This window comes from Scatophagus argus, chromosome 19 (assembly GCF_020382885.2).
Source record: "Scatophagus argus isolate fScaArg1 chromosome 19, fScaArg1.pri, whole genome shotgun sequence".
Lineage (NCBI taxonomy): Eukaryota > Metazoa > Chordata > Actinopteri > Scatophagidae > Scatophagus > Scatophagus argus.
The window spans coordinates 1,661,818-1,683,254 of NC_058511.1; the positions used below are offsets into that span (position 1 = coordinate 1,661,818).

Below are 21,437 nucleotides of genomic sequence, written 5' to 3' on the forward strand. Positions count from 1 at the left end.
CTCCCTGCTTTGTTTGGCTGAGCGGCTGAAACCGGATCTGAGCCGACTGACGCGGTCTCCTACCTTGTAAAACCTGGCTCCACTTTCATTCTGAAACAGAGTCAGACTCTTGCTGTCCAGCCTCCAGTAATGTCTCTTCCTCTGGAAAGACAAAAATAAAGTTCATCAGGATAAAAGCGTTGAAACACATACATATACTGTTACGCATCGCTTCAGGTCATCTCATGTGACTGTTTTATCGATAACGTTTAGCATTTATCCATTTTTGTATCTGATGTTTTTGATTGTGAGTGGCAGAGTCCACCATGTTTGCTCAGAGTGTCAACACAAGCTCAATTGAGTCTGAATCTCTTCTCACCAGGTTGTCGTGGCTGGTGTAGTGGACCATCCAGCCCTCTTTCACCACCGTGGAGCTTTTCCTCTTGGTGTGTTTGATGGACTGAACCACACGCATCAGAGGGATGTTACTGCTGGTGGACGGGCTGCATGTGAACAAACGAACACATACAGAAATTTTAAGCAACGCAGCAACTCAAATAATGAGGAATACAGTCATCGTCCTGACTTAAATGGACAATAAGTAAAGTTTATTTACACAAACTATCCCTGCTACAGACTTCCCGTGAGGATGTTGATTAATGGGCTTCTGAAACTGCCAGATGCTCAGTAATTCAGAAGCAAATAAATCAAAGTAAACATCTGTCTTACTATGATTATGATGCTGCCTCTCTACTCTGACAGTTCAGGCTGTCTAGTCCTCTGATGAGTAAATCCACCAAGCAGAGCAGAATATCTTACTGGAACTAAAACAGATCAGGTCAGACCCACTTATCTGCCTTGTTTTATGAAAAAATACATTATCGAATTAAGTGGTTGGTATTAAAGTGAACTGTGACTTTTGTTGAACATCTGTCACCACGGCAGCCAAAACAACTGTTTACTGTAGCATTTAGCTAAAATTCTAAGCTATCATAAAGTAAATGTGAGTTATGCAGTAACATTTACCCAATGCTAACCCTTGAGATTTAAAGTTCAGAAGCCTTCAAATGACGTCTCCTTTTTAGCATCCCCTGCACCCTGAGGATGATGGGAAATCAAGGTTAAGTTCACCTGATGGCTCTGAGCGTCTCGTCATCCTTCTCGCCGTCCGTGCAGGGACCCTCGATGAAGAAGAGCTTCTCGTCGGGCGTGGACAGCTCGTCCTGCTCGTCCATGCTGTGACCGCCGTCACTGTTGACGTCACAGTTGTCCACCTCCATCGTCGCCTCGGAGTCCAGGCTGGGACTGGCTGGTTCTGCGGAGACGCAAAGTAAACAGTCGAGTTCTGACTGCGCCTGTTGTATTGTGGGAGCTGACGTGTGCGGATGAACGAACTCACCTCCATTAAAGTCGACCTCGCCGAGGCAGTCTCGGGGTACTTTGGCAGCACATCTCTTATGGCAGTTAAATTTGCAATCTGAAGTAGAAGAAGAGATGTATAGAAGGTCAGTCACCCCTTTCAGAAAAGTGACCCAGACAGCTTGTTTTGTCAGTCTTCAGTGTGTGAATCAGTGGAGTGATTCAGAGAAGAGGTTAGTGATTTAAGGTGACAGTTAACTCATGTGTGTCTTCACCTTTGCACTGCATCCCCTGGCGGAAAAGGCCCTTCAGCAGACGTTTGCAGAACTGGCAGATGGTGGGCCGAGTGTATGTGTGGACCGAGAAGGTGTGGGGGACTTTGACCCGACCCAGGACCATCTTCTCCATCCAGATTGGACGACCGCTCAGAAGCGAGTTACGCTTGCCGGCACCCAAAAGGGGGCGCTGCTTCGACCAGGAGGGAAGGAAGAAGAAGGGAAAGAAATGGGAGTTTGTCCATTTCACCAGCACAAGACTTAAGCATAAATACAATCTGACAGAACTGACTATACAGTATGCACATGTTCTTGGCCACACTCATCATTATCATCAATATCTGATCTACTTGGAGGCGACCTGATCAAACAGTAGATCCCGAACCCCTCACTGCCTTCTCTGGATTTCCTTCTGTGTCCAATCACACAAAGCGTCACAGACTGCATTCATCACTCTGCTCTCTAATAGGCTCATCACAGATGGACTCATGAGATACTTCAGTGCATCAGGCTTGAGACGATCCGGTTCTTCCCGAGAGGTTCCCTGAAGACCTCCCATAAAACCAGGCTACCGTTTTAAGAACCTGTTTACAGCCTCGCTATCAAACTAGAAGGGCCCTCGGAGAGCACAAACCTCCTCCAAGGTCAGTCCACTCTTCTATGATCTGCAAATCTGCATGAGCAACCACCATATAACCACCCAGATAGATTTCAGTAACGGAATTATATCAAAATGTGGTTGTCACTTATGATAAGTGTGGCATTACACACTTATCGTGCAGAGACCCTGAACCTGTCCATGTTTTCTTCTGCTAACGGTGTGCAGATTCAGAGCGTCGATGATCGGGTTACACTGCTGTCTCTGTGTCTTTCTGCTCGGTCCAGGTCCTGTATATGTATATATCGAGCTGCAGTTCTTTCCGGCGGCGTGGCTCCTTCCTGCGGGGGTCTGCGGAGGTGTGGAGATGTTTATATGACAGACAAACAAACCAGACCACCTTCATGGAGGTAATAATATCTGAGCTGAAAACAATCCCCCCAGTCTGCTTTATTTATTTTAGCGGAATTTTATATTTATTCATTTATTTTCTTTCCCTCAGTCCTGGTATGCACGTGTGTTTGTTGTTGTATTTCCCAAATACCCACAGGCTTCATAGACATTTGGGGGAAAAAATGATGATTTAAGCTGACTTTTCAAAACCTGCAGATGTTTTTATTTTATTTTATTACTTTTTTTTTTCAAACAAAAATATCCTCTCATAGTTTCTCCCTCCAGAACTTAAAGGGAAATGGAGGGAACAATCAGGTTCAGGAGGTTCAGCTGAGACATCAGATTTGCAGAACTGCTCCCTCGTCGTGAAAGTAGAGCACCAGTGAAATCTTTTCTATCCACTGGAACAATGGCCGTCCTTGTACGACGTGCAGCTAACAGGCTGCGGTCCTGGCACAAGCAGGAAGCATGTGACACAATGGGCCTGAATTAGTACAAACACTTTGATAATCCTCCTGTCTCACACCACAGTCTGATTGATCACGTCTGCACAAACCCTGTGACAAAAGTCCAAAAGATCTTCGAGGACGTTCTGACGGGAGAGCAAAGGAGATCCTGGATCACAGTCTCAACCTGATGAAGCCTTCCAGGGTGCACTTCTTGTTTTCATTTACATACATAAAATTCCAGAGGCGACAGTGAAATTACTTTAATGTTATTTAACTGCTGCTGATTTTCTTAAAACAAACAAATCCTCTTGTCTTCTGACAGAAATTATAGCAAACTGGTGGCGGACAGGGACAGTAACAGCCGAAAGGCTGTATGGAAGGACAAACTGGTGTCTCTTTGCATTTAAAATAATTCAAAGCCAATGCCAAAGTCTGACACTAAAGCTGAAGCCAACACAGCGTAACCTTTGGAGGTCTGATTCAGTCATGTCCATCGCCTCTGTACATATAAAAGGCTCACGCTTAGGTAACAAACACACAACCGACTGTAATCAAGCGATTCAGCTCCGATCCCACACACTGGACCTTTAAGTGAACAGTGAAAGCACTGAATGTTAATGACTTGATGGCAGAGGGTGTGTGTGTGTGTGTGTGTGTGTGTTTTAGTGATATGGCCGAACTGACCCTTTGAAGGTGAGCAGTGCGTTGGACCGTGAGCTTACTGTGCCGTGACTGGAATATTTTAACAGCAGCTAAGAGCAGATGTTGTGTTAATGAAAGCACAATAAGATTTTTATTTATAAGAACGTTTGCTCACTCAGCCTCTTCGTGTGTGTGTGTGTGTGTGTGCGCGCACAATGATGATGGCCCTGATAACAGTTTGTTTGTTCCAGTTAGTGTGAAGCTCTGACTGTGACTCATTTTGTTTGATGGTTTGAACGGGATGGAAAATCCAGTGGTTCGCCCCCAGGCATCAGAGAGAGAGACTGTGTGTGTGTGTGTGTGTGTGTGTGTGTGTGGGCGGGGGGGGGTGAGAGAGGGAAACTACAGGAAATGGCTCACTGGTTGCACAACGTAAATCTGCAAAACGTGGAAAGTGTGTCTTCATCCACGCCGTAATCCAGTATTTGTCAGAAAACTTTCTCTCACTTCACTGATGCTCCTACAAGCTCTGTCAGATGTGGAGCGAAATGCCTCATCACATATTAACTCTTGATTTATATAACGTTGTTGTGTTCACACTGTATTTTATCAGGCTGAGTTGTGTACAGTTGTTTGTGGTGAGAGAGCAAGTCAAGTCAGATACTGGAAATAGAATCTGGTACCTGAGGTATCGTTTAAGTACCGCTCGGATCTCGAGACTTCTTGAAGACTCGGATTACGCCGGACTAACTGCCATTTTATGTTTATTTTTCCCTTTGTTTTTATTTTCACTGTTCAAAAAAAACAAGTCCTCATCTTCTGCAGTTGTTCAGCAGAATGCTGCAACGCTGCATTGCTGTGAAGCTCCAGAAAAGCTTTGTGGACTGAGAACTTCATCCGAGTTTTTGAATGACATATTCCTTTAAATTCTTTTAAATGAAACGTATCTTAAAGGAGCCTTGCCCCCCTCCTGTGGATGGGATGGGACTGTGTAAGAAGAACACTAAACACTGACTTAAAGGTCAGAATGCGTCTGTTGTGTATCTGCCGTATTTAAAATAGTTCTCAGACGTTCTTCTTACTGCTTGGTGGTCAGATGCTGAGACCAGAATCAGAGCAGAGCAGGAGAGGTTCCCCACTCCTCTGCAGGTCCAGAACAAAACCTATTCTGGTCAGAGCTGAGCTTGAGCACAGTGCGGTGACTGGTGGTCGTGAACCTACCTCCTCCTGCGATATTGGGGTGAACTCAGTGGAAGGCGGACGAGGGATGAACATGACGGCGCCCGGCAGGGAGACGTTGGACAGCCGTCTCTTCTTGACACCGCTGCAGTTGTTGGGGATCTTGAACGCGCACCGTTTGTGGTAGTTCAGTCCACATCCTGGAGAGGAGCAAATAATCTGAACTGTTATTTCATTTCATCTCGCTGCTGTGAAGGCCTGTTTCAGCCCGTTTCTTCTGGCTGTTTCACCTGCTTCCAGTCTCTGCGCTGAGCTAAGCTAATCGACCCCCAGCTCAACTGTGTTTCCCAAAATGCTGAACTATTCTCTAACATTTGTTACTCATCTTGTAGATTTTTTTCCCTCCAATTTTACTTGCAATGCAGAAAACACCAACAGAATCACAGAAACTGATAACTAAAAACCAAATCAACTGAGAGGAATTTGACACTAACGGCTAAATTACACTGTGAATATTGTGTAAATTATGACGTGAAGCGGTTTGTTTTATTAAAGAATGCAATGTTTTGTTTTATTAACAATATTGAAGCATTTTCTCAGAGCAGAATTTTATCAAAATTCTGGTACCTGAATTTTAAAGAGTTCAGCATGTGGCCTCAGGCGATTGAAGCTGTCTACCAAATTATACTCTTAAATGGTTTAAAACTGTGATTTGCACCATTGACAAAAGCCGTCATGTTCCATGGAGCCTCTTGTCCGTCACTCGCATCAGTCGGAGCGAGTGGGCAGATTCTTCCGTCGGTGTGAAGACTTGGCTTTCTAAACGTTTCAAACGCCAAACGTGTTGTACAAGCGGAAGCCCGACATCAAGCGTCTCCTTTCTCTGCTTGGCACCACTACAGATACGTTCTGCTGTGAGGTTTCCGAGCACTGAGATCAGAACTTGAAAGCTGTGAAAAATAGTTGCAGGAAGTCGCAGAGTCAATGAAGACATCCTGCCGTACAGTCGCTGCAGCTTGAAAACCAGTGCGGGAAATCTGTGTGTATGTGTGTGTGTGTGTGTGTTCTGTGCGGCCTTTGATTTGCAGGTGAGGACTTGGTCAGTTCGGACATGGAGTCACTTACGCGGTTTCATGTTAAAACATCAGTTTTAATATTCATTAAGAGGGAATGACATGCAGCTTCCAGTTCTCCTCTGTTATACTCGTTAAAGTTTGCCTCACATCACCACCGCCAGCACACATCACTTCCTCTCATAAAAGTTTAATTGAGAGGAAGCTTGTCTGAATTGTTTTGAATACCCAGATATCCTGACGATCCGTTTTTGAGATCGCAATCAGATGGGCCTGACACCTGTGAGCTGCCACGGAGCTTCCAGGTTCTGCCGTTATGAACCGACGAGTGCTTGTGCAAACAGAAAACACACAGATGTCACGACAGTGTGTGTGGAAATGACCTCAGAACTCACCAGGAACTCCAAATCTCTTTGTTGTGTTCTTCCTCTTGTTTCTGTTTGCTCACGCACTGCAGGACGCCATGAGATGAGTGTGAATTCTGTATGTGTGTGTGTTTGATCAGGACAGACCAACAGGAAACCCCACCAGTGCCAAAAATTCATTTCTTCATTCTTACATTTAATTTGGAAATTCTGGGTTTGTTTCTGCTTCCTTGGCTTTGCGCTGGTCGTCTCTGCTGTGTGTTTCTGCTCTCATTAGCTTTGCACAGCTGCTCGATGTGCACTGCGTAGTCCATGTTGAGAGAATTTATTGTGCTGCTTTGTCGTGCTGATGTTACTACGCTCATGCACTCCTTTCTTTCCTCTTCGGCTAAGAGATGTCACAAAAGTCAGATTTCTCTCCAGGTCTCTACTGATTTCATTTTCTCAAACTTCAGCGTTTTGTTCACCTCCTGCTCCAACTGCAAAATGAAAGGTGATGCAGCCTTCTGGAAAGTTTTCCTGCGTCTTTGTGGACTGTTTTCAGCAGCTTTTAAAACCTGTTTCAGTTTGGCCTTGGTCTCATTGTGCTACATTTTATATTGTAGTGTAGCTTTATTTATTTATTAATTTATATCTTTCAGGTTTCACGCCCCCAACACTTCGACTGGAACAGTCAGGCAGTTCATTCAGGATGCTTGTGACTGCAGGTGTCAACCACAGCAGCACAGTTAGTTATCATCGCATGACGTGGCCTTTGGTAACCCAGCAGCAGTGAAACCCCCGGCACTGCAGCGCCTCCTTCACACATTCTTACCTTCACATTTGAGGCCTTGTCTGACGAGCCCCCACAGCATCTCCCCGCAGTCGTCGCAGAAGGCCGGCGCCTTGTAGGAGTGGACGTACAGCGTGTGAGGTCGGATCTGGAAGTCCTCGGCTGTGGCGAGAGCTGAAATGAACAAACGCAGAGTGTTCAAACAACAAGAGACAGCAGGGGGCGTTTTCCACATGGAAGTTGGTTTGAATGAAAGACTAGAAGACGCTTGTCCCTTCTTTTATCATATCGCCTCCATTTGTCATCAGCTACAGCTTTTAGGAGACTATTTCAGTTTTATAAACCCATTTCATACATACATACACACACGCACGCACACACACCTGGTCGGCCTGTAAAGTCAGTGTGTGGGAAACACTGATTCATCACAGTTAGTTATCTCGCCCGCTGACCCCGCGGTGAAAAAGAGATGACCCCAACAGTCAGACATGACCTGTTCAAGCCTGTGAGAATGACTGGCATGCTGCCACTGACGGTCACAACTTGTTTGTGATCTACCAATCTGTTGCTGCACCTGCTACCATCAGATCGACTGACTGAATTCGAAAGCCAGACAGAAAAGCAAAAACACGTGACTCATCACGTGATGACAAGCTTGTTTTCTCCGATGCTTCTCAGAATTATACGATGCAGATATACTAATGGAGAGACACACTCTGCAAGCTGTGCTGTGCAGCAGCAGCAGCAGCTGGAGAAGGAGGGGGAGGAGGACGAGGATGAGGAGGAAGTGGTCGCGGGTTTGAGCCCGATGCGGTTCGAGGCTGCGACTTTGTTTTCTTCCTCGCGTGTAATTCAAACCCGTCGCTGCTCCGCATCGAGGTGTTCAGCTGTTAAGGTGTCAGCTTTAGTTTTTACAACCCAACCTGTCAACACGACTCAGGAAATGACAATCCTATACACAATATTATGGTTAGAGCATACGGGGTGATCCGGGGCGACGCCGCAGTGGCGGAAACAAGATCTGAGGTGACCTCATGGCGTTCACTCAGAGGTGGATTTACAGGAGAGGAGGCTGAGACAAAACAAACGGCTGCATATGTGAAGTGCTTTAAGTTGACACTGCACTGCCAATGTGCACACACAAGCGCTAACACCTGTGTGATTAAAAATGATTATGAGATTTTGTGTTGTTACTTGACATCTAATCATTTGACTTAATCAAGAGTTTCAGTTGCACTCAGGTGAGAATCCAGTCAAACGGCACCCAGTTACACCCAGCTTCCTCATCCTGTCCCTCAGTGCTCTGGAAGGGCCCACCCTGCTGTGCTGTGATTGGCTAGTATTATTACCTCAAAGTGTGACTGTGAGTGGACGCTAGCTGTGAGTCCCACCTGACTCTGCTGTGAGTGTAAATATTGGCAGCTAGGAGATGATTTTGATTGTATCCAAAAGCTGCTCTTTAATGGTCATTATTAGCTGAGTATTTTCACATTGTTTTTTGAGTTTGCAGTCACAGTTTGGTCAAGTTTATGCAGCAAAACTTCTTTTAGATTAGACCACCACTGGCACGACCATGAGGCTGACTTTTGTGGTTTTTGAGTAAAACATCTCCCCAGCTTGATGAAAGGATTGTCATGAAATTTGGTTCAGAAATTAGCACCATCGGGTCAAAATGTGACTTTGTCCAGTAGAGGCAGGAAGCAAACTGTAATGACATAGAGGATGTGGGCTTGCAGGACTTACCGGAGAGCACCACCTCGACCAGGTCACCTTCGTGGATCTCCTCTGCCGAGGTCAGGCGCTGCAGGATGTTGTCCGAGTTCAGGTCATGGCGGAAGAGCAGGATCTTGTCATACATCCCAAAAAATCCACATTCAGGGAACTGAGGAGGAGGAGGAGGAGGAGGAAGAGGTGGTCAGGTATTCACTCAGAGTGAGGTTTACAGCTACTGTTTAAATCCACTGCTGCCCAAAAGCTGAGGGACTTCACTTCATCTAAGTACATGTTTAAACTGCAGGATATTTACAATTTATATTGTGATCCAGTGAATTTTCTGGTTGCTCACATGAATGAAACAACCAGATGTGAGATGTTTGTTTTTGATTAACCCACCAAATGAAATGGCTACAGTACATCCTTTACCCATCCATGCCCACAAAGTTATCACAGTATTACAGATTCCCACCGTCTGAATGTGGCTCGTAAACACTGGAAACACTATTCACACACACGTACGTGACGTGTGGTTGTGTTTTCTGTTCAAACTGAGGACACTTTAAGAAATGTCGTGCTTTCAAAGCATCCAGTCAAAGAAAGATGGAACAAACTGTGCGGCACTAGTGAAAAGGCCACAGGCTTCATCCTCTGGGAGGTCATTAACTGACTGTATTTTTATGTTTACTATTTTATTGTGTCATTTTGGCCCGACCTTTATTGCAAAAGACATTTCCATGCTGAGTAAAGTAGACAGATTTTATTTATATAGCTGAAGAAATATTCTGATAAACAGTTTGTCTTTATAAAAACATTTCTACATGACCTCATCCTGTGTGCTGGCGCAGCCCGTTTCTTAAATTAACCATTAGCTAATCTTTTCATAGGAAGACCACATGATGTGTTGATGAAACACATTCAGAGAAACACCGCACTGGCAAACAGCCAAATTCTGCTTTTCACCGTGGCTGCAGAATCAGTTTCCACTATTTACAGCCAGCTTTAAAAGTAATCTAATTTTCTGGTTAAAGCACCACAAGCTTCCAAAACAAGAAGGTTTCCCAGCACCATGTAGGTTCAAGTCTGGGTTGCTGTCCTTGTCTGCTTGCTATCATCATGTGAGAATCTTAGTGGTCCCTGGGAACTAAATGAATTCATATTTTTTAAGTCTTAAGTGGGAATTTCTAAATGTCGGTTCACCACTTCAGTGCAGACTGAAATACCTCAACTATTCAATGAACTGCTTTTAATTTGATTGAGCGACTTGACTTTTTGTCACACCAGCAAAAATGTGTGGCATTTTTTTTTTTTTTTTTTAAACAAAACAAGTTAAAGTGTGTGTGCAGGGTTTGGGGTTCAGCAGGCTCTGCAGCCTGCAGTCAGGCAGGTGAAGCAGCTTCCTGCCCTCAGCTGCTCTCTGTGTTAGCAGGATGTCAGCAGAGTGCAGGCAGCATGCAGCATGGATCCTGCTGCTCACGCTGCCAGCAGGAAACCAGGTGACAAGGCGCAAGCTGCACCGATCACATTAAACGTGCCGCAGACACACACAAACGTCCATCATGAATTATGGCTGAGTTCCTGTCACTGACACCCAGCAGTCATTAGCCATGCGGCTGCACACCAACGCTCGGACAAGCGGACACGGGAACAGTCGCTCTGTCAGTCCTGCCCTGGAAGGGTTCTCCGCTGATCTCAGCTGAGGTCAAGCTCAGTTGGTTGATCTGTGACGGACTAAAATCCATGAATGGATTACGAGGGCGCAGTCACATGAAAGGCCCCCAACCCCCCACACAGGAGCAAGACGCCCACAACAACAAACAACATGGCTGTGTTTGCATGAGGCACAAAACGACACAGCTAGCATTATTTTTTAGTGTTTGTAGCTGTTTTGCACAGAGGTGCATCACATTCACAAAGGGAAAAAGAATTAAAAACATTCACTGTGTCATAATTATCAAGATGAGCTCTTGAATTCTGAGATCAGGAGCCACATGCTGGCTGTTCTTTGTGAATTATCGCGTTTTGTCAGAGGAGCTCGACAACCGGCAGATCAGACTGGGCAACTTGAGATGCCCACAGTGCTGACATGCTAATGTTAATACAATCCACGTTAAGTAACACGAATGTGTGCCAGCAAATAAAAGCAGATTAAAGCGTTGCCCACAGTCTTATCCCGTAGCTGAGTTCAGCCACGACTGACAACTGAGCTACATTAACTTTTCTGCCTTATTTAAGCCTTATTTTGTTTGTGAATTCAATGCACTTCCATCATTTTGTGTTTCTAGTTATTTTGCCTGTAGCAAACTTTAAAAAGCCATTTACCATCTTACTACATGTCTTGTGTTTTCACACTGTTTCTTTTCGTCAAATCACCAATCAATTGTGTGTCTGTCCTCTCGTTCTGCAGCAACTCTGAAACCATGACAATACAGGAAGCTGAAAAAAATCCTGCACGAGGACTGTGGGTGAGGACCGAATCGGCCAGAAGTGAAAACAGTGTTGAGCTGCCATAACGACGCATTTGGGCTCCGTCCAATCACGTCACAGCCAGCAGGTCAGCTGCTGCATTCTCTGAGGTGAGCAGGGAAACACATTAAGAGTTCTGTTAATGGACAAGAGTGTGTGTTTAATACACATTGATCCCCTCTTTATGGTTAATCCTCCATTAACCAGGCTTAACCTCCGCGCACACACACACACACACACAATCCTTTTCACATTCTCGTCTATACCAAACTGAAGCCACATTTTCGACACAGTTCAGTTCTGGTCGCCAGGGTCACAGAGATCAGAACCTCCAGGCCGTGTTGCGACCTCTGACCCCTGATGCAGGAGCTGGAGCAGGAGGCCGAGACATGTCTCAGTCTCTACCTTCAGGCCTTGTGTTTACCGAGTCAGAGGGATATCCATCACCTCCCGATGTGTGCAGCACTCATGCCGTTATCAGAGAGTGTTCATGAAGCCCGGTAATCCTGTTCTAGAAGGGAGAAAGCACGTTCCACATCCAGTCTACAAACAAAGAACCTGCTTCATTAAGTTTGGGCTAAAACGTGATTTCCTACTTCACGTGCTGCTTTCCTGCAGCACTTTTACTTTTAAATTTTACAACAATTCAGGTATGTGATGTAATGTAAAGGAGGGATGTGAAAAAAAAGGTTAAGCCACACTAACAAACTCATCCCTCCGTGACGCTCGTTTCTTTGACAAACAGCAGCTTATCGCTTCATTTTTCCCTCACACGTCTGACAGCAGTTTATAAAAGCACTTGAACAGGCAGCACAAACAGATAAAACAGCCGTCCTCTTCCGCTGCAGAAAGCTGAGGGCCTTTCAGCTCCAATAAAACTCTCCAACTCTTTCGCCGTGAGCGTGCAATTAGCCTGGAGGGACGACTCTAAAAGGGACTGATGGGAAATTTGAAGGCAAACAGCAGTGCGCCCGTTTTCCCTGCATCCGCTCGCTCTGTCACCTCGCTCAGGAAACAACAGGAAGCGGCGCTGAGTGGGTCAAGGTTGTCGGTGCGCGAGTGTGTGGGAGTTTCATTCATCCACTGGTTTAAAGGACGAAATCACTGCTGAATGCTGTGAATGAAAAACCACACACACCTGATTTTCAGTGTGTGAGTGATTTTTTTTCTTAGCTCTTAGCATTAAACAAAACGCACAGCTGAAGCCGAGTCGGAGAGTCACCACAGTTACTACAATGCATCCTGAGGGGAACATGAATGACTGTGGCCAGCGGCACAGAACGCCTCAAGTTTTCCCCTTAAATATGACTAGATAATTTCTCCTTATCTGAAGGACTTAAGGGTTTCCTTACTTTCCTTACTTTTCATTGCCAAGGTCTTTTGCACAGCGGTTTAACTAACTTCAGGTTTTCCTTAAATATAACCAAGAAAAGGACAAAAATTTAAATACTACTTTTTGGACATTTTGGGGAAAGCACAAAGAGAACTGAATTAATGTGTTAATGTCTGGCTCTGAGTGTTGACCTACCGAGGGAGAAAAGTTTAAATACACGAATACGTACAAAACGCACACTGAACACATAAATCACTGCCATACACCCACACTGCTTTGTGTTCTACATCTGTCAACACACCAACATACAGTACTTCCTCTTCAAATACCTCAGTGTTAGTGAGTGTGTGTGTGTTAGAGTGACCTCAGTGTTTCCTCTGGATTCTTCAGCACCACCTCCACAGAGGCTGTGATTTTGGAAATGTGACCACACCAGTTTGAGCTACGATGGTTCATTGATAAAACACACTCACAGGGTTGGCCGGGTCACTTTAAAAATGTATACTGATACATTTACCAATTGCTTGTTGACTAAAACACAGCCTACCAGCCAACCTCCAGTCATCACAGCCTGAATCAGAAGACCAAACCTAACCAGGGTACTGGGGGATGACGTCTTACTGGAAGTTACAAGAAAGCTTCAGCGCGAAAAAGAGCGTCTCTGTAACCATAGTAACTCAGAGTCTGTGGTGTGGTAACATTACTGATTATTAATTTATTTTTCGCTGTGTGAGAGCTGTGAGCCCCGTTTAAAACTGTAATCATGACGAGAATCCCAAGTTTTACATCCTGTACAGGATTCTTACAGCCAAATATCAGCGCTAAAAGCATCCTTTAAGTTAAGGTGTTCATCCTGTCAGTTCATTTACACATCAGACTAACGCTGGACGTTTCATTGTTGAGTACTTGTGTTTTTTTGCCGTATTTTAACGACAATGCTGGCCACAGTTGTGGTGATGCTGTGAAGCAGCTACACAGGGCGGGATGCAGCATTTACTTTTCTGTTTAGTACGACAGGTAACAACTCTACAAAATGCTAAGCATCTTTAGTAGGTTTAATGTGCACACACAGAACTGCAGACACGCTGCGATCACGGCGACTGAAGTCACCATCACAGGAACAGAATGAACTGCAGCCGTCAGTTGAACCAGAACTGGGGTCAGATCAGGGAACCAAAACTGAAAACACACCCGCTGCACAAAAGCCACAGAGGAAGAACACACACTGGTCTGTAAACTCCAGCTGAAGGAAAGACACATCCACCCTTTCCCGCCCACCTCTGCTCTGCAGATCTGTGACATTAACTTAGGAAATATTAATGTGGACTTAAACCAGTGGGCACCACAGTATTCTGTGGTGACTCAACAACATTAGATAATAATGTCATGTCGACAAAGTTCACACTCAGTCCTTCTCAGAAAAATATGTGCATCCTTGTGGTCTAACAAACATGTCGAAAATTCTTCCTTTTGTGTGAAGTGACGACCTCTCAAGCTCACTGTGACCTCAGAGGTCACATGATCAACCACGAGAAGAGAGCCGCCTGACCCACTGGTCCTGACACAAATGCAAGTAATGCTCCTTTAAAGCCCCGCAGCAGACAGGCCTGGTGACCCGTTTACATGATGTCACCCACAATCTGGATGATCGTCAGACATCCTGCTTGGATTCCACCCGTGAGATAGCAAAGTAAATATTAAACCCAGACCAACTTCCTGTTTCTGATGAGATGACATCAGCCAGATAGAAACTAGCCCACTTCCTGGTTCTTATCAGAACCACAGGTACAATGTGAGCAGGTGAGGTAGGCTGGCACTGGGGGTTATTTAAATCTTGGCCCTGAATGTCATCGTCTCAGGTGGACATATTTTAATTGTGACTGTTGCACTGGAGACTTAAATGCCCTGAATTCAGTCTTCCAGGAAGGAACTTTCTGCAAGGCTGCACGCTGTTCCAAACTCAACCTAGAAATTCCTCCAGTTCACGTGTATTTGCTGTTAAGTCATTTAGTTCACAACAGCTACACAACCTGCGATGCTCAGCTCAGTGGGAAAATGACCCAAATTCAAACAATTTCAGCACTAAATCTTACAGCCGCAGCCGGATAAGCTTCCGACAGCCATCTAACTGATGTGAACCGAGAACACAGAAAAAGAATCAAACAATAAAGCTTGAGGTTAGAGCCACGGGAAAACACAAAATTAAAAACAATAAACCTGCAAAGTATCTTCACATTGTCAAGCCAGTGACGTTTAAAACCACACTCTCATAAAAGGTAGAAGAAAACAAGTGGAGGAAAAACAATTCAAATGAAATCGTCTCGTTGCGGAAAATAAGTGTGTGTATCCTTACAAAAGCTCAGACAGAAAAAGTTAGCTACTAGCTGGCTAACACAGGGAAACATTTAGCAAAAGAGAAAGCCTGAGATGGTGATACATTTGAGATAAATAATCTAATGTTTAGATGCGTATTAAGCCCTTCTTTCCATCTGCAGCTGTCGTGCAAGCTGCGTTCACAGCCGCACTACCCGCACTCAAAATGAGTGGGCTAAAAAATAAAATAAATGGACCAGAGTCTTACTCATTCACCCACAATAATATCCTTAGTGACTTGGTGTTGCATCAGGATTTTACAACAGGTTTTAGTTTCAGACAGCAGCTGCGTGTGACATTCAGGATCAGAAAACAATTGAGAGAGTTTGAAAAGTTAAGCCAGGATTTTAAAAAGTTAAAAGAGAGAATGAGAGCCAAACACTGTTAATGGCTCTTAATTCAACATCTTAGACAAAAGTAAATGAATGACGGGATCAAACCTCCTCACTTAACATTTAATCACATCTAAAAACCCACATTAATAAAACACAAATCCAACACCACCTGCAAACACTTGTGCTAATTTTGGGTGAGTCTCATTTTCCCTTAACCATCCCTTTGTCATCACTGTCATTAATGTAATCCAGAGTCACGCATCATCAGTGGTTGGAGCTTCACTTTAAATGCATTTTTTATCACCACCATCTTTTTTTGTGTTATTCAGTTTTTCTCTGCTGACTGCTGCAAAGAAAACGATTCACGTAAGTTTCACCTTTCCTGAACTTCTTGAAAAACTTCCTAATCAGTACACAAACAGGATTTATCCTCCCTGAACACACCGAGAGAAAGACAGAAAGAGGAATTTGATTATTACTGAGTTATTATGTGATGTTGCCATGTCACGTCACCTCTTGAGGCCTGCATCGGCTTATTTAATGACTGACTGAGAACATTTTGGTTAGACGTGATTGTAGTCCTTATTTTCCAACAATTAGCACTAAAGAATCAGAACATACAAAGAACCTCGCTTACCACTTAGGTTTTAAACATACTGACCGAGCTAGTTATTTCATTCATTGAGCAGAAAGACGAAGACAGTGGAAGAAAGAGAGAAACCTATTCACCGTGTGTCCTTGTAAATCCAGCAGGATGTCAGGTAACGGCTGCTTTCAGCTGAAAACCTCAAATCTCTAGAAATCAGGTCCCGATGAAACAACCTGAGACCAGCCTGACTAGCCTGAATTTTTCCTTTTTGTACAAGATTTCATCTCTGCCATCACCAAACTTAAGAATCTGAATAGTTTCACATCGTTTCCTTTTAACAAAAACAATACTTGACTAAAATCATAAAGTTGAAGAAGTCAGTGTAAAAATCCTTCAGTTGTGACATTAAAAACATTGTGTTAATTAAAGCTGGAGTCACTGAAACATCTGAAGGTGTGTGAAGCATCCACTCAACAACACTGACATCCCTCCTCCTCTGTCTCACCATCATTCACTTCTCCACCTGAACCACCACCTGGCCTTGGTAACCGTGGAAACAAGCAGGGGACTCGTTGCTGGGAGCGACGGAGACATGCTGTGGTTTAAATGATGGTTCAGGGGCGATCTTAATCTTTTTTTTTGTTTTTGTTTGTTTGTTTTTCACAGGTTTATCTGTGGTCTTAAGCTCCTTCTCTGTATTTGCACAGACGGGATGAGTGCCGAAGAATCGACTTCACAAATTCAGGTAGGATTTCGTAAGATACAAGGTCTCGGCCGTGAGCTTAGGAAGTGCTGTAACACAGGACAAGCAGCAGGAAAATGTTTCCGTCATGAGCCCCCTGGCTGATGAAAGCAAATGTGCCGCAGAGTCGGTGAGAATTCAGGTGTACTTGAATATATGTGAGAGAGCACTGCTAGAAAAAAAGTTTTAGTTAAGAGTTTAATTACACAATCCAGGATGGGGCCGTGTGTGTGTGTGTGTGTGTGTTTGTGTGGTATTAGTGGGGGAGTGGTGACCTACAGGGGAAGGGAACTTGGGGAACTTCCTTGCCTTCTTACCACCAAAACCCCCACAACCCGACTGTCTCCTCCTAATCACACACACACACACACAGCAGTAGAGAGTTGACATAACGGCAGTAAATCAGACCTGAGAGCTTCCATCCACCCACAGACACAACTCACAGCTCCATGATGTGGACACAAAAGCAGGAAAAAGAAAATTCCAGTGATGATGTCATTTTGTAGGCCAAACTGGAATCCAGTCCCACCACGTCGTCCCACTGAAGGTTCCCGCTGGGATTTCTGCTTTGAGTTTTAGACCACTTAAGAAAACCAGCAAGCAGATGTGATGTTTACACATGCTGTGCGACATTACCAAGCAATCAAACATCCGTCACTGTCGGAAAGTAACTACATTTACTCAAGTACTGCAATCATGTATACATTTGGAGTTCTTTACTTGAGAGCAGAGAAAAAAGCGCAGAGAAAAGAAAAGAAAAGAAAGTTTTATTCTTTGTACTTCTCTGATCGATCACCTCACGACCCCTCAGATTCATCTGGCGACCTTCTGGAGGGGCTCGGACCCTAAGTTGGGAACCACTGGATTCCAAATGAGCTCTAAGTTTGGAATTTTAAAAATAACCCCTCTGTGACAAAGATTCACAGAGCTGGAAAACGCGATTGCCATGACTGACAGGTCTGTCAGTGCAGACTCGTCTCCACCTGCCAATCAGACTCCTTCATCGTGCACAGCAACAAACAGTGAGCAGCGCTGACGGACAAACTGACCACCCTGCAGCAGCTCCTCGAACACAACACACAGCTGTGAAACAGGAAGTGAAGAGCGCTGACACAGCAACACCAACCAGGAAGTGACATTCCCTGTGAAAACGTTTTTACTCAGCCAGTGACAGGATGCAACAAGTGAAAGTGTCCTACAAAAAAAGCTGCATGGAGATGGTGATGTTGGTTAGTCTGTCAGACACTTGATGACCTGTCCCAACAGCCTGTCAATAAATTCATCAATCAGTCAATCACTGAGAAGGCTGCAGCAGTGGGAGTTACTGGAAGACGTTTAAATGAGCACATCACTGGAGTTTCCTCTGTCTGCTGTCATGCGATGCAAAACAGGTGAACCTATTTGGTTTACTGCAAAGTGTGGGTGTGTGTGTGTGTGTGTGCGTGTGTGTGTGTGTGTGTGTGTGCATACATATGTAGGAAAAGCATGCAGCGCAGTAAAGACAGGTGGTGTGTTCAGAGCAGGCGGTAAAACCAGTAGATGGTGAGAGATAACGTCGATGTGAGAACAGTTGAACTGCACATGAAGCCTGAGAATCAGCTCTGCAGCCAACACAACACGGACTCAACTGTAACGACTGGTCAGTGTGAATGGCAGCCGAAATATCAACCAGATGGTGAGGGAGCGCGCACTTTCTCAGAATTCTGAGTTTCGACCTCACAATTGTGATTTGTTTTCTCCTTCCTGGACGGCTAGTGTGTTAGCAGTTAGCTCACCAGCTACAGCAGCTCACCAAACAAACCCTGCAAGTCGTCACTACGTCACGAGGCCTCTACAACCAAATATTAAGCAAATCACCAGAACCTTATCTCATAATTACGAGACAAGGATCTCATTTTTCCCTCATAATTACAAGAAAAACTCTCTAATTTCTTTTTTCTCATTTTGGGCCAAAAAAACAAAACTTGAAAACTTGGAATTACCCCCTACGATCAGAGGTCAGAGGTCTGTAAAATGTACCTTCTGATCCACAATGGAGCAGACGAGCTCTCTGACAGCAGACAGCGAGTGGTCTCCGGGGTCGAGAGTCACCGTCTCCCTGGTGAGTCCGATCTGAAGCAGGAAGGAGACTCCATGGATGGAGCCCCGCGAGTTTGTGCGGCTGGGGGCCGTCTGGCTGCCGTTGGACAGCCGGCTGCAGAGCGTGGTTGGTGGGCTGGGAGACGGCGACGGGGTGGGTGGGGCCGCATTATGAGGGAGGGTGGGGAAAGACCGCGGGGAGGCCGGCGGCGGGCTGTTGTCGGCCGACATTGGCTGCTATCTGCGACGTCGTCCAGGCAGCAGAAAGGCGTTGTGGGTGAACGACATCCAAAAAAACGAGTCCCGACTGATCAGAGCTTGTTTTTCTAGCTAGCTTGATTTGATTCACATTTCTCAACACCAAAATCCTGCAAGAAAGGGTTCTTCTCACTGCCGGGCATCTCTGAGGTAGAAACAAACCAGAAAAAATCTATCTCAACAGTCCAGCTCCTCAGGCCTCCTGCAGGATGACGCTGTGGACGACACAAAAGTACTCCTGAAACTCCGCAGATCTGTGGTTTCTCCTCGCTGTTTTCACCGGACACATCTGCTGAGAGTCAAAGACAGCAGATTAAAGAATTGTTCCCGAGAGTTTATCTCTCCACATCTGTAAAGTTAGTCACAGAGTTACAAAGTAGTTTGGTATCCTTGTAACGACTTTCAAAATCACAACAAGATTAAAACACTGTCACAGACAACTGAGTCTTTGCAAATTCACCTGCACAAGAGATCACCTGTGACATGCTGTAGCTGGTAAAAGGAAACACCATGAACCGCAGTGAGATTATGTAACAGTTTGGGAATATTATGAGAACATTACAAAAACTACGGTCCCTTCCAACATGACCACAGGAGGAGTTTGTTTTGTAAAACAAATGCTGACAACACATTAAAAGCTCAGGTCAAACAAATTACCACAAAATAGACAAACATTTTCTGAAATTTCTGGGCCAATTTGGGTTGAATGGAGAAAAGTTATATTATACATTGAACAGACTGCAGCAGCTCTGAGCTTACTTAGATCATTTAAGTGAGGTGGAACAAACTATCACATCGTGGTCATGGCAAATTCAGCATTCCAGTTCAGTAAAACCGATTACAGTCCATTTGTGCCGTTATGGTGGACATAAATGTCACGTTTTAACTCTGGAGCTACTTTATATTGTTAGTCATGTTTCTCCATAATGCTCACCTGCGTTTGCCAAGGGCACAACGGACCAACACCGAAATATACCGAAATATAAGCCTAACATTGTCATTATTATTGTTCTTGTTGTTATTACCGCGTTATTTCACTTGGCAAAACAGGCCTATCAACCGACTCAAGTTTGAACGTAACGTAACAGCCTGTCGTCCCGCAAGTTAGTCATTCCCACAGCTGAAAAGAGAAGTTGGAGGCTTTCCGCTACCTTCAATGTGCCTTCAACTCCCATCGAGCGGCTGAATTTAGCGAGCTGGGTCCGGGTTGGTCGGCTGTCCTCGGTCCTCTCGCTCACATGTAAGTTCAATACTCTTTCTTCTCTCGTTTCTTTCAAACTCCTCCGGCGAGCGGCGGTTCAACCAGGCAGCTCGAGTTTCATAGCGGCTCTGACTGTAACCGCGACGGGCACGCAGAAACAAACTACGACTCCCACGGGGGAGGAGGAGCGACGGGAAGAGCACTCACTCTGATGCCATTTCAAGGGACCGAGACAACTCTGAGCAAGATAGTGAAATCGTAAAAACATGAACATGAAATTGCCCTTTTGGCGACTCTTAACTTGGCTACTAATCATAAATGTTTAAAATATTAGTTTCAAATCGTCACTCAAAATCCATTCACATGTTTTCTGGTGCTTTCAACCCCATGTCACAGTGCTCCGTGGTCCCTTTCACTCTGTTGAAGGCCCAGCCAGGAGCAGAGCTTGCTTTAATTATTCTGAGTCTACGTTGTCTGTCCAGTTCTGAAGACATTTTAACAATCCTCACATTCTGTGACAATCAGGGAGAAGCAGGAAATTCAGCCCCTTTAGCTGTAATAAAATAACTCACTTTGCAAAGCCTGAACGTGAAATTAAAATCTGACTCAACAAACCAATGGATTTCGCTTTCAGATGTTTTCATTCACAGAGACATTTTTTGTGCTTGTAACCTACCATTTGAGGAAATGGATCTTCTTTTAACCTTCATAGTGCAGTGGGTGAAACACTGGTCCATTTGTGTTTATTCTTCTATGTTTGAGGATTCTTGAAATAAATTAATACTAACAAATATAAAAATGGCACTGAGTATTTTTTCCACATGTCATCCAATTTTTATTTTTCAGAAAAAAGGGGTGGTAGCCCTGTGATTCAGACCGGGGTTAGCATTAGCTGAACATGAGCAAACACAGACCAAGGCTAAGCTAAGCTAGCTAGCAAACACGAGCAAACTCTTAGCCCTGTGTCATAAAAGAACACGACGAAGACAAGACGAAGAAATAAAGAACAGAAGAGCTGATCTTATGGACCTGTGAATCATAGGTGACTATTAAAGAGCAGGGGGCGTTCATGTCATAGCTCTGCTGACATTAACCAGTGAGACATCTCAGCAACTTTTCTAAAAAATCAAATGCTGATTATAGACCAGAGTGATATATCTTTCCAGCATAGACAATCATTGCTTGAACCCTGCAATGATATTTCAAAATCTGTGGCGCCATCTTCTGATGACAACCGCTCCATTACACGAAGTGCAATTCAAGT

General features: G+C 44.6%; 1 protein-coding gene and 1 long non-coding RNA gene across 3 annotated transcripts in view; one reads left to right on the top strand and one right to left on the bottom strand.

The window, feature by feature from the left end:
- The window catches only part of LOC124050730 (serine/threonine-protein kinase D3-like), a 29,326-nt gene extending 8,826 nt beyond the window's left edge, over positions 1-20,500 (bottom strand). The window contains exons 1-10 of one of the 2 annotated variants that reach the window (XM_046373531.1): positions 20,124-20,500; positions 18,655-19,261; positions 8,828-8,966; positions 7,127-7,258; positions 4,917-5,074; positions 1,614-1,803; positions 1,379-1,456; positions 1,111-1,294; positions 359-482; positions 64-141 (exon numbers count right to left, since the gene is read on the bottom strand). In XM_046373531.1, coding sequence (XP_046229487.1) covers positions 64-141; positions 359-482; positions 1,111-1,294; positions 1,379-1,456; positions 1,614-1,803; positions 4,917-5,074; positions 7,127-7,258; positions 8,828-8,966; positions 18,655-18,945 — 1,374 coding nt within the window. In that variant the 5' untranslated portion in view covers positions 18,946-19,261; positions 20,124-20,500. Of the gene's footprint in view, positions 1-63; positions 142-358; positions 483-1,110; positions 1,295-1,378; positions 1,457-1,613; positions 1,804-4,916; positions 5,075-7,126; positions 7,259-8,827; positions 8,967-18,654; positions 19,265-20,123 lie in introns of both variants that reach the window. The other variant, XM_046373530.1, reaches the window with a different exon arrangement.
- On the top strand, positions 1,802-7,101 carry LOC124050736. The gene is made up of 3 exons (XR_006841682.1): positions 1,802-2,257; positions 4,792-5,057; positions 6,954-7,101. It is a non-coding gene; the product is annotated as an uncharacterized LOC124050736 (long non-coding RNA).
- Positions 20,501-21,437: the final 937 nt, after the last annotated feature.